Source organism: Pongo abelii, chromosome 2 (assembly GCF_028885655.2).
Source record: "Pongo abelii isolate AG06213 chromosome 2, NHGRI_mPonAbe1-v2.0_pri, whole genome shotgun sequence".
NCBI lineage: Eukaryota > Metazoa > Chordata > Mammalia > Primates > Hominidae > Pongo > Pongo abelii.
This window is the reverse complement of record NC_085928.1, coordinates 167,921,644-167,939,050: the sequence shown is the minus strand read 5'-3', so window position 1 is coordinate 167,939,050 and position 17,407 is coordinate 167,921,644. Positions and strand designations below refer to the sequence as shown.

General features: G+C 33.6%; 1 protein-coding gene across 14 annotated transcripts in view; it reads right to left on the bottom strand.

Moving 5' to 3' along the window:
* Positions 1-17,407, bottom strand: part of RSRC1 (arginine and serine rich coiled-coil 1) — a 424,026-nt gene that overhangs the window by 310,017 nt on the left and 96,602 nt on the right. For 11 of the 14 annotated variants that reach the window (XM_054552914.2, XM_063722299.1, XM_063722303.1 and 8 more), the window contains exon 4: positions 14,558-14,731. The exons of the other annotated variants lie outside the window; for them this stretch is intronic. In XM_054552914.2, the coding sequence (XP_054408889.2) occupies positions 14,558-14,731 (174 nt within the window). The remainder of the gene's footprint in view (positions 1-14,557; positions 14,732-17,407) is intronic. 14 annotated transcript variants of the gene reach the window in all.

Genomic DNA, 17,407 nt, shown 5'->3' with positions numbered 1-17,407 from the left:
TGAGTGGATGGGGGAAAAGATGTAAATAAGACTCTCTACTGTATGTAAGCCCTTATATAACGTTCCACTTTGAAATGTACAGAAAAGGAGGAAGGAAAAAGAGGAGGAGAATGAAAGAAAGAAAACAAAAAGAAAAAAAGGAAGAACCAACAATGCTTGATGTCACCTTCTTGTTTCCAGAAGGTATTTTCTGTGTCTAACAATAAAAAGGTAATTACTCCCCAAAAAAGAGGAAAAAAAATGGTTTCCTAAACATATCATAATCCCTCTCTTTTCAATCCTTCTGTTTTTCCCTTTCCTTCTCACTTCCTCTTCCATATTCTTCCAGATGGTTTAAGTGTCAACACCTCCAGAAAATCTTCCTTGACTGACTAATTTTGGATTAAGTGTCCTTTCAATATGCTCCCCTAGTATAGTGGGCATCTTCTGTCACAGCACTCTTACTACATTGTTATCATTATTTGTGTGTCTGGCTTCCAAACAAGATGGAAGTTTCTTGAGATCAAAGACCGTGTCTTATTCATCTTTGCAATCTCCAGTAACTACAATAGTGCCAGACACTTTTTAACAGCATCCAAAGTAATCCATGGCACAATGCATTTATCTTTGTTGTGGCCCATGGGTCACATCCAGCAGTCACTGTGATTTAATCTTGCCATATGGAAGATATGGCTTGGGTTACTGCAGCCTCCCCTTTATAGGTCTCTATAGTCATCAAGGTCCAAGTAAAATACCTAAATAGTTAAGAATAAAACAGAATTGAAAACCTGAGACCAGGTTAAAACTCTCCTGAGTTCTGCACCTACAATATATCCTCCTGACTACTTTCATTCTCCTCTTGAATGTCCCAAAACATCCTCAAACTCAGTATGTCCAAAGCAAATGTATGATACCATGCCATCTTCCAATGTAATCCTTGCTCAGTAAAAAGTCTCACCATTGTTCCAATGATATAAATTAGAAAACTAATGGTTATCCTTAACATCTGCATCTCATTTACCAAATCAAATCTATCATTAAATACACAAATATGTCTCAAATTCATCAACTTCTTTCCATCTCCAATGCCAAATCCCTGGCCCAAGCTACTATAACATCTCTCCTAGATTACTGTGCTACTTATCTGGTTTCTCTGCATCCACTCTTACTTATCCCTCTGCAATCTGTTTTCCACACTGCAGCTGGAGTGATCTTTTCAAAACACTAATCTGATCATGTCACCCATCAGATTAAACCACTTCAAAGGCATCCTGCTACCCTTAAGATAGAGACCAAAATCCTTAACCAGGTTTACAAGGCCCTGCATAGTCTAGCCCCTATCTGTTTCTCCGGCCCCATCTCAGACTGTGCTCCCCCTCCTCTCCATTCTAGCTTCTGTGATCATCTTTCAGTCCCTGTTCATATCAGTGTCTCTCCATTCTAGAGGCCTTTTTTGATGATGTTTCCTCTCTCTGTAATTTTCTTCTCCCTGCTCCTTCCCCCACTAACTCCTACTCATCCTATTTCTTCAGGAAAGTTTGCCCTGACTATTCTAGGTCAAATACATCTCCATCCCCACCATTATATTCTGCTCAAAGCACTACACATGTATTATGCTTGGCTTTTTATCACTATTAAAAATAGATATTTATGTGATTTCATATTTACAATTTCCCTCCCCCCCCCCACACACACACGCACTGGACCATAATTTCCATAATGTCAGGCACCATAACTATTATCCATCACCATGGAATGAATCTCCAAGACCCAACCCAGTGCCTGGCATTTGATGAATAAATGACAAAGTGGAGGGAGGGCATCAGCTAGGTGGTAATACCTAGGCTATCGTCAGTTATTACTGTCCCTGCATGTGGGAAAGGTAGAGAATCCTCAGGATAATTAATTTAATGTGAGGAACCTGACATCATAATTTAGAATTATACTAAAATGCTTTCCTCTTCAATCCCAGAATATTATACTCCTCTTCACTGAAGACTGGTGCACAAATTTTCTACCACAAAAAAGGACTTGAGAGACCGTTTACTCCATGCCTCACATTTTATAAAGAATATAAAACTCAGAGATGTTAAGTGACCAGCCCAAAGTCACATGCAAGTGAGCAGAAGAGCCAATGCTAGAACCCACACATACCAGTCTAATGTTGTTTCTACTATATCTACTACAGTAACATATCATGGACTCTTTGGAGAAGAGGATTCTCATATTCTCAAAGAGTCATATCACGGACTCTTTGGAGAAGAGCAGTACTCATTACTAATTTATATTCTAGCAACCCTGAAGGTACATACAACTTTGATCACATCTTTTAATTCTCCTCTTGGTGGGGAAGCACTCATGAGATTAGTTTTGAATATGTTGAACTTGAGATTCTAGACATGTCCAACAGGCAACTGTACAGATGTATCTGAAGTTCCAAGAATAGTTCTGGCCTACTTAAGACTTGGAAAATGGATTCAAAGACAGGAAGACTGTGAGCCAAATGCTAGTCTTTAGTGAAAAAGGAGCACTGCCTAACACATATTATGACAGCAAAATGAAGGGAAAGAAAGTTTCATGGTGAATAGCACGAGCATCAGAAGAACAGGTTTTAATTTACTTAGTTCAAAATAAAGAGCAGACGAACAATGGTTTGGAACATCACACTCTGGGGACTGTTGTGGGGCGGGGGGAGGGGGGAGGGATAGCATTAGGAGATATACCTAATGCTAAATGACGAGTTAATGGGTGCACACCAGCATGGCACATGTATACATATGTAACTAACCTGCACATTGTGCACATGTACCCTAAAACTTAAAGTATAATAAAAATAAAAATAAATAAAGAGCAGACGAACAATGGTTTGGAAGGAAGAAAGGAAAGTAAGAAGGATAACAAATTCACCTCTGGACGCTCAGGTATATGGGAGATAATAAAATAGGATGGAAATTCCCATTCTAGTAATGGTAGATTCGATAATTTGAATCAACCCTTTTTCTAAAGAACTATTACAATGGCTGGAAATTTTTTAAAACAATTTTTTGTTTGTTTGATGGCCTGTAAAAGTTAGCAATTTAACTGCTAAAACTAGATTAATATTATCCCAGATTACTCTCAGAGGCAACAGAAATGAATCCATTGGGACTACACATCAAAGTCACAGACTACAAAATAACTAAACTTAGTAGCTGAAAGAAGATAAACATAAAATTGAGAACTGGTGAAGAGGAAACCATAAAAAGAATCAAAAAACATATTAGAATTTCAAAAATATAATAAAGAAAACATAAAATATATTACAGAAAATTAAGAACTCAACAGATACACTTAGCAGATTAGACATAACAGATTTTTTTTTTTAAAGAGAGTAAGTGAACTTAAGCTAAATATAAACAAACAAAAACTGCCACATCATAGTAAAACTGCTAAAAACCAGAAACCCAGAACTTCTAAAAAAAAAATTAAGAAAGTCAGGGGAAAATAAAATTATGCCTTTATATTACGGAACTATTAAAAGTGATGGCAAAATCGCAATTACTTCTGCACCAACCTAATAAAATATATGTCTACTTATAATTCATTGCTCATTGAATTTCTAAGAATAGAGGAGAAATACAGATATTTTTACACAAAATTTTAAAACCTGAGAATTTACAAAAATAATAAGGGATGCTCTTCAGGATAAAGAAAAATTATCTCAAGCAGAAGCTCAAAGATGAAAAATAATTAAAAGTAACAAAAATGTTAAGTATTTGGAAAACTTAAAATTAACCCTACAACACAACAGAATGGTAAAATATCTGAGTAAAAGTAAAATATAACCTCCTCATCCTAAAATATCTTTGCCAGTTTAAAGCAAAAACTATAAACTTTGCCTCATGAGGTTTTCAGAATTAAAGGATTAAAGGCTGGTAACATTTCCACATTCCAACTGAAGCAATAAAACACAGATTTTAAGCAGACTATGAAGAATTAAGTATGTGTATTATAATTCCTAGGGCAACCATTAAAAAAATCTATACACAGAAATGTAGTCAAAAATACAGTAGAGAAATTAAAATGGGGTAATAAAGAATGTCCAAATAACCCATAAAAATATAAGAAAGGAAAATCAGAAATAAAACAGAGGAAATAAACAGAAAATTAATGACAGAAGGGAAGACCTAAATCCAAACATATTCATAATTATATTAAAGTGAGTCATGTAAACACACCAATTAAAAGACTAACTCTCAGAATGGATTTTTAAAATGAATCCAAGGCCAGATGCTTTGGGAGGCCAAGGCAGGAGGATTTCTAGAGGCCAGGATTTTGAGACCAGCCTGAGCAACACAGCAAAACCTGTCTCTACATTTACCAAAAAAAAAAAAAAAAAAAAAAAACAACTATCTATATGCAAGAAACTCATCTCAAATATAACGATGTAAGCATGTTAAAAATTAAATGATGGAAGATGGAAAAAGATATACTAGGCCAACACCAATCAAAAGACATCAAGAATAGCTATATTAATATCATACGATGTGTATTTTGTAGCAATAAAACTATGAAGAACAAAGATGAAAGCACCAATTCACCAAGACAACAATCTTAAACATACACCAAATAAAACCAAACAAAAGTGCTAAAAAATACACAAAGCAAAATCTGACATAACAAAATACAGAATTATAGTTAGAGACTTCAACAATTCTCTTTAGTAATCAACAACTAGTAGATGCAAATAAGCCAAGAGATAGAAAATTCCCATCAACCAACTGGATTTAATTGCCATTTATACAACAGATGACCCAACAACAGCAAAATACACATGGAACATTCACCAAGACAGACCATATCCTAATTCATAAAAATAACCTTAACTAATTTATAAGAGCTACAATCATACAAAGTATGTTTTTTGGTCATAATGAAATGAAGCTAGAATCAATAAAAGAAAGATAAAGGGAAATCTCCAAACACTTGAAATCATATATTTCATATCTAAATTATCCATGAATCAAAGAGGAAATCACAAGGAAAATCAGAAAATATTGAGAACTGAGAAGATATAAAAACACAACATATGAGAATTTGTGGGACGTAGCTAAAGCAGTGCTTAGAAAGACATTTATATCATTAAACACTTGTATTAGAAAAGAAAAAAGATCACAAATCAATAATCTAAGGTCCTACCTTAAGGAACTAGAAAAACATGTACACATAAATGCAAAGAAGGAGAAAAAAAATAATAAAGGGTAGAAATCAATAAAATTGAACAAAGAAAAAAATTGACAAAAGATATCAATGAACCCCAAAAAATCCTCTAGCAATACTTACTCAAAAAATCAGGATATGAAAGGAAGTTATCACTACGGGTCATACAAAAATTAAAAAGATACTAAGGGAATACTATGAACAACTCTATGAATATAAACTCAACAACTAAGATAGAATAAACCAATTCTTTGATAACCAAAAACTACTAAAACTCACCCAATATGAATACCAAAATCCAAGGATGCTCAAGTCCCTTACACAAAATAGCACAGTAACACATCCTCCTGTATACTTTAGATCATCTCTAGATTAATTATACCTAATACAATGTAAATGCTATGTAAATATACTGTATTTTTTATTTGTATAATTTTTTATTGTTGTATTGTTATTTTTATTGTTTTTTCCCACAAACATTTCTGATCTGTGGTTGGTTGAATCCATGGATGTGGAACCTGTGGGTATGGAAGGCTGACTACACTAAAGCTGTCTTTGCCTAGAGAGCTTTGAATAATGAAAACATTTTTCTTTTACTCCTGTCTTTTACAATTTTTAAGTGTACTTAATTTCTAAGTAGTTATGAATTTCACATCTGGCTTATTCCAAATACACATTATTTTTCAAAATCTGATATATACCCATTTCTTTTTCTAATGTAGAATGCCCTCCTTTATCTTTCTCAAGAAAAAGAAGCTAAGGCTGCAACATGACAACCAAATTGATTTTCATGATCTACTTCCAGGTGGCCTGTCACAGGCTGGCATACCCACAGGGGCCAAAGACTGCAATTTCAAAACCTCCTGCAGGAGTTCAGAGAGAATTAAAACAGCAGTACTCATTGTTGTATTTCCCTAACTGCACTTGCTATGTTAGTGATCATTACATATGTAATAGCATTAAAAAGTGCTTTGTGTTTATACCCATAAGGCTCATTCTCTGAGATTTATCCCTATCTTCCTGTAGTTATATGCAATCTTGGAACCCAAGGATCATATCTTTATCACTAAATGAAAAGCATTAACCCCAATGATACCATTTGGAGATTTTCTCTTATTATATACTTTCATTGCCTTGAAATCTAAGATATGTTAACAACATTTACACAAATGGAATGCATTACAACTTACTCTGCTTTAGTAGAAAAGTACACCCCATAACTACATCTATCCAAAGAGACACATGTTATTCCTATCATCTGGCTATACTCATTTTATTAACTAGGATATTAAGAATATTTAAACCAGGCATTTTAAAACTGTCCTATAATATCACATTAGGATATAAAAATAAATCAACATAGAGATATCTGTTTTTTCAATCTTTGCCATTTAATCAAAGGAGGATAAATTTCTGATTCTATACTTGTGCTGACCAAGATTTATCTAACATGTCAATCAAGCATTATGGTTTATTCCAATCTGTTCCATTTTGGAGATGCCACTCCAATGATTACTAGACTGGGGAGAAAGCCTGTGATAACCGAATAAACTCGAATTTTAAAAAAATACACAGCAGACTGCTTCTATTTGGTTTAGCATCATTCATATCAGGGATACTCAAGATGCTTTACAATGAGATATAAATTAGAACTGTAATGAGTGATTATAAGCAACAGCTTAGCATTTAGGGGACCTGCTTGTTTACTTAGAAGAAAAGACTTGACTGGCACTCCAAGTTTATTCCCTTTACATTCCTCTAACAATAGTGCAGACGCTCTAGCTTACAAAGCCATTCATAACCTTACTAAAGGCAAACACTAAGGCCTTCAGTTAAAGATCTCTATGAAATAGTATGTTTAAGTCTGGTAGTTTGCCCTGTAACCATATATAAAATCAACAGAATAGGTGATATCAATTAAGTTCCTGAAATAAATTAGACTAGGCATGAAGAGTGATCAATCAGGACTGGAATTTTAATTGGTATTTAAAATATGAATCCTAGCAGTGACATTCAATTTTTTAAACAACTGATGCTAAATGATACTAACTGTAGCATGATTGATAACATTTAAAATTCAGAAAAAAGTGAAAGTTACATAGGATTTTTTTTTAATGCAGTTTGGAGACTTGAACGGAAGTAGTGTATGTATGCGAATGCACATGCACACTTGAACCAGAAATGGGGTAGTACAAAAAAGTTGCTTACAAAAAAAATGCAATGTTATCACTTTTACATGTTTCTAAGCTGGATTTAATTACCTAAAATCAACTTCAAAATAAACATGTATTACTCATTCTACAACTATTTGAGTACTTACTATAATACAAGTAAATACAATGTTAACTAAGACAGACAGGGTAATTTGTAATCGTAACATTACAAAACTCTATTCAGATTAGGTACAGATACAATGGGAATTAACTGCAGGGGTACTCAGCACACTCTTGAGGAGTTAGGAATACTTTACAAAATAAATGAAATTTAAAATGAACCCAAAAAGATGAATAGCAACTGGCAGGAAAAGTAGAGAAGAAAGTATTTCAGACTGAAGGAACAACGTTTATAAAGACACAAAAGTGAGAAAAAAGAATGATAGTTGAGAAACTGGTAATCACAAAACCAATAGTTAAAATTGTTTTATCAATAAAAAATAAAATGATGACCATTTATTGAGCTGCTACTACATAGTACTAGTCTTCTGACACACATTGCTTCTAATAGTTAACAGCTTCTCAATTACCATTATCTCCATCTTATGGAAGAATAAATTTAAAGTTCAAAAAAGTTACTTGCCTTCTCAGGAAAAAAACTGTAAATGACTTGAGATGATCAAAAAAGACTACTGGGTATATTGTCTAGGGCACCTTTCCTTATCTGAGGTATTTTTAGATTCCATAGATTATAGATAATTGATAGCAATGCAAATAATTCTTTTCTATAAATATGCAAATGAATTTTGTCCAGTGGAGGTGTAATTGATTTCCTTCCCCTATGCGGAAGAAGCTAGTTTTCAATCTATTACATTATTCACGGCTAGATTTTTGGTAGCCCACATTTGTGTCTACTCCTGATCCTTTGAGCTACTTGTAACATCTCACTCATTTTCTCATTAATTAGGTAAGTAATATCTTTGGCAAGTGTTCATGCATATTTGTATGAGGCATGGTTTTGCCGTTTTAAAAACAATCATCCCTCAATAGCTCCAAAGCATAATGAGTCAGAATTGAAGGTTTCTGTGCATTCCATACGGGTCCAAAGACAAGGGTCTTCCATCACACTACAACTCAGAACTCTTTCCCTTTTATTCCTGAATGTTAATGCTAACATAATTTTTGTAATACCTCTTGCAAAGGGTCCACCAAATTTTTTATAGACCACATAATGAAACTTACTAAAAAGTCCAGCATGAGGCTACTCCCGTCCTCTAACTTCTTCACATATCCCTAATTCCTCAGCCTCCTGTGGAATGAAAAAGGAAATTTAAACTACCTTCTCTCATTCCAAAGCTTTCACAGTCGAGCAATCACCAAAAGAAAGAATGAACCTACAATTCATGCCATTTAAAACATTATCAGGCATAATTCTAGTCAAATCCCATTGGGCACACTGTGTGATAATTTAAATGTATTGATATAATGTATAAAAGAAAGGTGATGACCTTGGAGTACTGAGGAAATCCTTGTCTCCTGCTTTTGCTGAATATTTTTTTTGTTATATTATGTTCCCTTTCTTGACCTCATCTTTTCTAAAAAATTAGATTATTTTGGTTAAATCAGAACTAATACCAAATACTCAAACCCACAGAATAGAAATTGGGTGGTAAATTTTGCTGTAATATAAAATGGCCAACAACACAATGGGCCACTATGTTATAATATTCATTTGATTTATGAGGAAACTGTAAAAATTTTAATTTAAAAAGATTCCAGTGCACACATGTGTATAAGGATGTATTTGTTTACCTGCTTAACAAAATTGATGGTGTGAAGCTTTTTTTTTTCCCATGCTATAATGACGTGTTAAAGGTATACTTTCGATATACTGCTTTCGAACCAAACATTTACCCTTCGCCACTGGTGAAAGGCAACAAGATCTCTTTACAAAGTCTTCGTCTTTTTCAATAAATTTTGCATGAAAACATGTTATCCTGGCACAAAGTTGCCTGCTGTCACATTGGAAGTGTGATAAATGTTTAATGAAAACAACACCACACAGCTTGGTGTCAGACAACAGCTATCACACAGCCCTGCTTTGATCCAAACAGACACTTAAAAGGAGTTCTAAGCATGCTCTGCACCACAGAACTCTATAACCTATATGCAAATAGGGGTAAATTAGCATAAATTACGTCCTGCTGTATAAAGAAATAAGAGGTTAGGAAAAATATGACAGACTCTATAAGTACGTAACTGCTGTCAAAACTCAAAGTCCAGCTTTCCCAAATCACTCCCAACATCTTCTACCAATCACTAGGTAGAGGGAATAAAAAACAAAACCCCTTATTGACAGGAATTTATTACATGAAACTCTAAAACTGAAGACACTGGAATTTTGCCAAGGTTAAAGCCATAACTAACATATATCTATAAAGTATGATTACTACATGGTACTAGTTTTCTTATTCACACTGCTTATAATACTTACAGCTTTTTAAGTACCACCATCCCCATTTTATAGAAAAATAAATTATATATCCAGAGGCAAATTCTTACCTCTCTCAAAAAGCATAAAGCTTCTGAAAATTATACAAAGAAAAATGGAAGAATGTATAAATACAAGTATTTCAGTAAAATATCCCCAAAGTCTTGGTTACATTTCTGAGAACAGCATCCATCTACCGAAAATCCAATGAGGAAATAATAAAGGTGAAAACTTTTCATGGTGGCAGGTCATAAAGAGGCACACTTAGAAATACAAAATTAGGTTCCTAATGAATTCTAAAGTTATTCAAATTACGAAGAAAGCATTTTAGTAGGTGTCTTGGTGCATTCCGTGCTGCTATAACAGAATGCAGTTGTCTGGGTCATTAGTTTATAATGAATAAAAATTTATTGCCTCACAGTTCTGGATGCTGGGAAGTCCAAGATTGAGGGGCCAGCAACTGATGATGAACTTCTTGCTGCATCATCCCAAAGAAGAAAGGCAAAGAGTATGTAGGAAGGGGAAGCCTTATAAGAAACCTACTCCCATGATAGCATGCCCACTCCCTTGCTAACTGCATTAATCCATTCATGAGAGAAGACCCACCTCCCATAAAGGTCCCACCTCCCAACACTGCTGCAATTTGGATCAAGTTTCCAACACACAAACTTTGGGAGATACATTCAAACCACAGCAGTAGGCAACAACTGCCTTAAACCAAATTTTCCTAGCTGGTGATTTAAATCAATCCCATCCAAATTTCCCTTTTAAGGATGGCACTGTGATTTAAGAATGAATAGTAGAACATCACTAGTGGCTACTTACATATTTGTTCACAACTAATTTTTCAAAGACATATTTAAAGAGGTTTTATAGCAGTCAACTATATGTTAGGGAGTTTGGATCAAGATGTAGGTAAAGAAGGTCCAATAACATGTTAATCCACAGAAGACTTAGATAGGATGTGTAACATTCACCATCATCAAATCAAATTGCAATTATGAGATGCCTTGACAAGTTTCATATTTCTGATTGTTGACTCTCAGTAACAGTTTAACAAAATAATGTTGTATCCAATTTCAACTTAACAACTCTGCTATTAAGAAAAATCTGTTTTCATAATGCAAAGACATTATTATCCCTTATAAAAATTGTAATGATCTAGGGCCTGGCACAGTGGCTCACTCTTGTAATCCTAGTGCTTTGGAAGGCCAAAGCCAGAGGATTGCTTGAGACCAGGAGTTTGAGGCCAGCCTGGTCAACATAGTGAGACTTTATCTCAACAAAAAATAAAGAATAAAAAAATTAGCCAAGCTTAGTGGTGAACACTTGCAGTACTAGCTACTTAAGAGGCTGAGGTGGGAGGATCACTGGAGCCCAGGAGTTCAAGGTTGCAGTGAGCTATGATCACATCCCTGCACTCCAGCCTGAGCAACAAAGTGAGACCCTGTCTCCAAAAATTACAAATTAAAAAAAAAGAAATACAGCTGCTCTGACTACGGAGTAGCTATTCTTTATTCCTTTACTTTCTTAATAAATTGCTTTCACTTTGAAAAAATAAAATTTTCTAAAGATAAATATTTATTTTTAAAATTTAGGGGGAAAACAAAAAACAAGAAAAATATGTATCAGTGTTTAAAGAAGAAAATATTCTTAGAAACTAAATTTTATAAATATAAAACATTAAAAGTCATTAAACTTTCTTGATAAAATTTCAGACAGGACTTGGTGTCTTTCTTATATTAATCATTCACACAGTGTTATAAGGAAAGGCATCGTTTAGTCCCTACAAACTCCTGAGACCTTTCCAGTTTATATTAGGTCTTCCTAAATCAGTAGATAAATAAAATGAGCGGGCCAATTTATGACATTATAAGACGAATTCTACAATTTTAATGTTCTAGGTATTTTCAGAACTATAATTAGCTGTTATTTAAAAAGGGTTTTTCAGAATTACCTGATTTTGCATTTTTTTCTCAAAAGTATAAAAAAGCTCTCCCTCATTATTAAGCTCATTAATTCCTGCTTGAGCATTCCTTTCTTTCCTGTTTTGTTTTTCCCAATTTATAAACACCCTTTACCTTGCTTTACCATTATTGTACTTACTGTCCTTGCTTTGTGCTTTATAAATGTATACTTTGTGTCCTATCTGTCTGTCTGTCTGTCTGTCTGTCTATCTATCTATCTATCTATCTACTGTTACTTTTGCACATAGGTTATTTTCCCATGTGAAGAAGCACTTAGGTTACTTAGGGGTATCCAATCTAGCCCTTTACAAAAGTTTGCTGACCCTTGATTTAATTTAAGCTACTGTTAGTTAGGTTTTGTTACAGCCAAAGCATCCTAACTGGTACAGTGTTTCCACAGCTCTTTTTACTTTTCCTACTAGAAAAATTCATCTGACTTTACTATAATCACTTGCATATCTTCCCTTCTACATGTTTATATTCCCACCTGTGTGAAAGCTCCAAGCAGTACTGGCATTAACATTTATATCCTTATTACTTAACACAGTACCTGACAAGCAGAAGGCATTTAAATATTGTTGACTGAACAAGTAAACAGATGAATGAATGTGCATATTTGATAATCAATATTTAAATATTAAATATTTAACAAAAATTAACATGTACATTAGGTGCTCTGAGTGATACAAAAGATTCTAAGTCCAGAATGGCTTGAAAATCAGGGTTAGGAAACATAAGAATCTGTGTGCACCTCAGCACTAAGCAAGGGAAAGGGCACCCTAACACAACGCTACCCTCTACTATGGCCCACTAAAACCATAATGCAGACTACCCACAGTTTTTTGGCATCAGTCCCCAGTGCCCTTTTATTTTGCACCTCTTATTTTGACTTTGTTCATTGCCTTTGTTGAAATTAATGTTAAGAAATAACGACAAATACAACACTATTATCTTGTAAACTTGCCATGCAGGAATTGGTCCACTTGAACACAATCAACTATGAGTGAGAGATGAGTCTAACCTGTAAAGTTGGCGTAGACATTCAAGATTAATGTTACCATATGAGAACCCTTTTTAGCACAATCTAACCTTTCTGTTTTATTCACTCTCTCATATTTCTTACCTTTAAAATCCCCCATATAATGTTTTATATAATATAAACTTTATGCAATTACACAAGTATTATTCTAAAAAAGTAAACTTTGGTGAGGTGGAAGGCAAAAATTTAATGACCAGTAAAAATCATAGCTTTCTTCCATAGCCATGTAATTTTTAAAAACAAAACCAAAAGAAGAAAAAATTTTAAAAGGAACCAGAAGCCAGGCAGTTCCTTGATTGACAAGTTTTATTCATTAAGCGTATTTTCCAGACTCAGAACCCTACTGTATGTAAATCCTCCCTTCGAATTTATCATCCTACTGACTTTCTCCCGTTACCAAGAGATTTTCCCAATACCCTTTCTGCCTTCATTCCATTTTACCAGTGCTGGCTAACTCAGCCTCCCCACCCTTACAGACAGGCATCTAACTTCTAACTCCTCTCCTGTAACATTTCACAATCCTTAAAACTAGAAGAGGATAGAACTCAGAATTTTACAGGAACATAACTGATCACTGTATATTAATGGTTGTGGGATGATCAGGCAAACAAAATTCACATAATAATAATGTTATCCTCTTCCAAACTCCACCACAAATTTAACATTTAAAGAATACTTAAAAGCCAACAATTTAGGCAGATTTATATAACATCAGTATAAATTTGGAAATAAAAAATAAACACACAGACAACTGTGAAAAAGAATCAGGAAAGAATTCCGTATCTTTTAATAAACTTAATAATTCTTTATAGAATCAAGATCTCAGGATACTATAAGCGCAATCCTAGTAAACTCTTCAACATGGAAAACTAATACATTAAAGATAAACACATTTATATTGAAGTATTAAAATAAATATATTCACACAAGACATTGAAAGACTGACAAAAGAGGATAAATTCCAAGATTAGATTCTACTTCCTAGAATAAAAGACCCCAATTACAATTTTGAATAAAACAAACAAGATGCTGTAAATTTACCCTGTTAAAAAAGATTGTTTCATTTTAATGTTTTCTAATTTGACAAACACTTATGAGTGGATTTCAAGTTCTGTCTCTAAATGGACAAAACTAGAATCTCATTGTTTTAATAATATCAATTCTATGAAAAATAAAATCTGGACCTCATAAGCAGATACACTCACTCTTACAAACACACACATACCCTAATATTGCCCAAGCTCCCATTCTATATTAAAAAAGGCTTAAACAATAGTAAATCACATGGTCCCCTCCTTCTGTTTCAACTTTATACTTTTCCGCTAACAGCTTTACAATAAGGTAATAGACATTTTTAATCACTAAGTAATCTTCAAATTTTAAGTTCATACTCATAACAAAGAAAACAGAGTATGAAACTTTCCTACAGAATTAGGCAAATTTTCCTCTACTTAGATACTAAACTTTGATATTGCTATTTATATTGATTCCAATATTGTTATATTATTATTAAATAAAATAGAAATGAAAATGCACCACAGTAAAAATCTGAGGTAACTATTTTGATTTATCCTTTCTTCTTTCTCTACTGTATTCTCTCTTTTTATTCCATTTTCTTCTACTCTTATAGCAAATGAGCCACAAGAAAAACCTCAGAGAACAGAAATTTAGTTTGAACATCACCATGGAATCACCAAGTCCTTACCAGATAAGATTTGCTTCAACTTACCCACGTTTGATGTTATGTAATTCCTTGTCCTTCCCTTTATCCTTCTCCTTTTCTCTTTTCTCTTTATCTCTGCCCTTACGTCGTTCTCTATCCCGAGACCGACTACGCGTTCTTCTATGACTGGACCTTTCACTGCTATGACTATGAGAACGGAGACGAGGTCTTGACCTGGACCTACGGTAAGCAGATGTTGTTAAATAAACTTAGTGTATAATTTGTATTGTGAAAAGTAAATACTCTTTTAAATTATCTGAAAAAAACTACTTAGTTTTAGTTGTGGACTCAGAAATAAATAACCATGTGAAGCAAGAACCTGAATATGATTCTTTATGAGTAAATGCTCTCACTTAAAATAATATGAGGGAAATATATATGCTAACTTTATAGGAAATTATGATGCAGTTAAAAAGTGTTTGCCTTAAAGGTTCAAATCTAGTCTTGATTATTCACATCTCCTCAAATAATGTATCTAATTTAATCTACAAGAATAGGGCTTTCCTTTTCTCTACAATCTTTGCTTCCATTATCTATTCAACCTTATTTCTTATTTCTAATTGTTCCAATATAAATACTGATCCACTCCAATCTAGCTATTCTTTGTATTAAATGCATTACAGTAAAATACTAAGAAGTAATTATTTCAGGTTCTGGTTACAGTATTGATTATATATATATATATACCTACCAGACTGACAACCCTACAAATAATTTTTAAGAACAACTCAGGTTGACCCTTGAACAACATGGGTTTCAACTGCATGGATCCACTTACATGTGGATTTTCTTCCATCTCTGCCACCACTGAGACAGCAAGGCAAACCCCTCCTCTGCCTCTTCCTTCTGAGCCTATTCAACATGAAGATGAGGATGACAACCTTTATGATGATCCACTTCCACTTAGTGAATATTAAATATATTTTATCTTCATGCTGGGTGCAGTGGCTCATGCCTGTAATCCCAGCACTTTGGGAGGCCAAGGCAGGCAGATCACTTGAGGTCAGGGGTCCGAGATCAGCCTGGCCAACATGGTGAAACCCCATCTCTACTAAAAATACAAAAATTAGTTGGGCGTGGTGGCACATGCCTGTAATCCCAGCTACTCAAGAAGCTGAAACAGGAGAATCACTTGAACCTGGGAGGTGGAGGTTGCAGTGAGCCCAGATTGCACCACTGCACTCCAGCCTGGGTGACAGAGAAAGACTCCATCTCAAAACAAACAAACAAACAAAACAGAATTGTTGCCATTTTAATCCAACCATGTGATTTCCCCAGCTAAACCAAAAAATAAACAAACAAAGGTATGTTTTTTGAGGAAAATAACAGAGTATTCATAATATGATATTCACTTTGTCCAGGATAAAAACCCAAAATTCCTAGATATATGAAGAAACACAAAAAATGTGTTCTATTCTTAAAAGAAAAGACAGTATATGAAGAGCAACCCTGAGACTAAACTACATGTTAAAATTAGAAGATAAGGATTTTAAAGCAGTAAGTGTAATTAGGCCTACAATGAAGATAAAGTTAAGCAATCTCAATAGAAATACCAGAACATGAAAAAAAATTCTGTAATTGAAAAACACAATATCTGAAATTAAAATTATGCTGGAAGAGATTAAAAGCACACTGGTAATAACAGAGGAAAGAATCTGCATACATGCAAATAAATCAATCAAAATTACCCAATATGAAGAATTAAGAGGAAAAAAGACTTAATAAGAAAGACCCTCAGGGATCTGTGTGATAAGATTCAAATGCCTAACATGTTTATTTAAACCCAGAAATAGAGAAAACAAAGGATGAAGCAGAAAACATTTTTTCAGTGGTGAGCAAAAATTTTCCAAATTTAATAAAAGACAAATTTACAGATTCTATATTAGAAGTTCAACAAACCAAGTAAGATAAATATTAAGAAGACCATGATTAGAAATACTATAGTCAAATTGATAAAACTAAAGGTAAAGAGAAATCTTGAAAGTATTCAGAGGAAAAACAACACATTACATACAGGGGAACAATGATACAAATTATTGCTACTGACTTCTTATCAAAAACAATGGAAATCAGAAGACAGTGGAATGAAATTCTTAATATGGTGAAAGAAAACAAAAGGTCAACCTAGAATTTTATACCCAGCAAAAATATCCCTCGAAAATGAAAGTAAAATAAGGACATTTTTGAGACAAAGGAAAAGTAAACAAATATCAACAGAAGACTTGCATTACAATAAATACTAAAGAAAGTTCTTCAGGCTGAAAAGGAATGATAATAGATGAAAGCATGGCTCTTTAGGAAGAAATGAAGACTACTAGAAAGTAAATAAATGGGTAAGTATCAAAAACTGCTTATTTCCCTTAATTTATTTAAAGCACATAAAAGCGCTCAAAGTAAAAATAATAGCATTTTACTCTAAGGTTTAAAATGAAAGTAGACATAATACAAATAACCTCTACAGAATAAAGCATGGGGCAGGTAAATGAACCTATACTGTTAAAAGGTTTCTATATTTCACATTAAATGGTGAAATAATAACTCTAAGTACACTGAAATGTTAAGAGCATATACTGTAATCCTTAGAGCAACTACTAAAAAAAGAATAAGTATAGCTAAAAAGTCAATAGATTAATTTTAAAGGAATTATTTAAAATACTCATTAATCCAAAAGGAAGCTGGAAAGGAAGCAAAAAGAAAAAAAGGGAAAGACATAAAATAATCATAAAATGATAGACTTAAATCCAATTATATCAATAAGTACATTAGATATTAATAAACAAAATATTGTAAAAAGGCAGTTTGTCAAATGAATAAAAAGCAATACTGCATGCCATCTAAAACAACAACTACATGCTA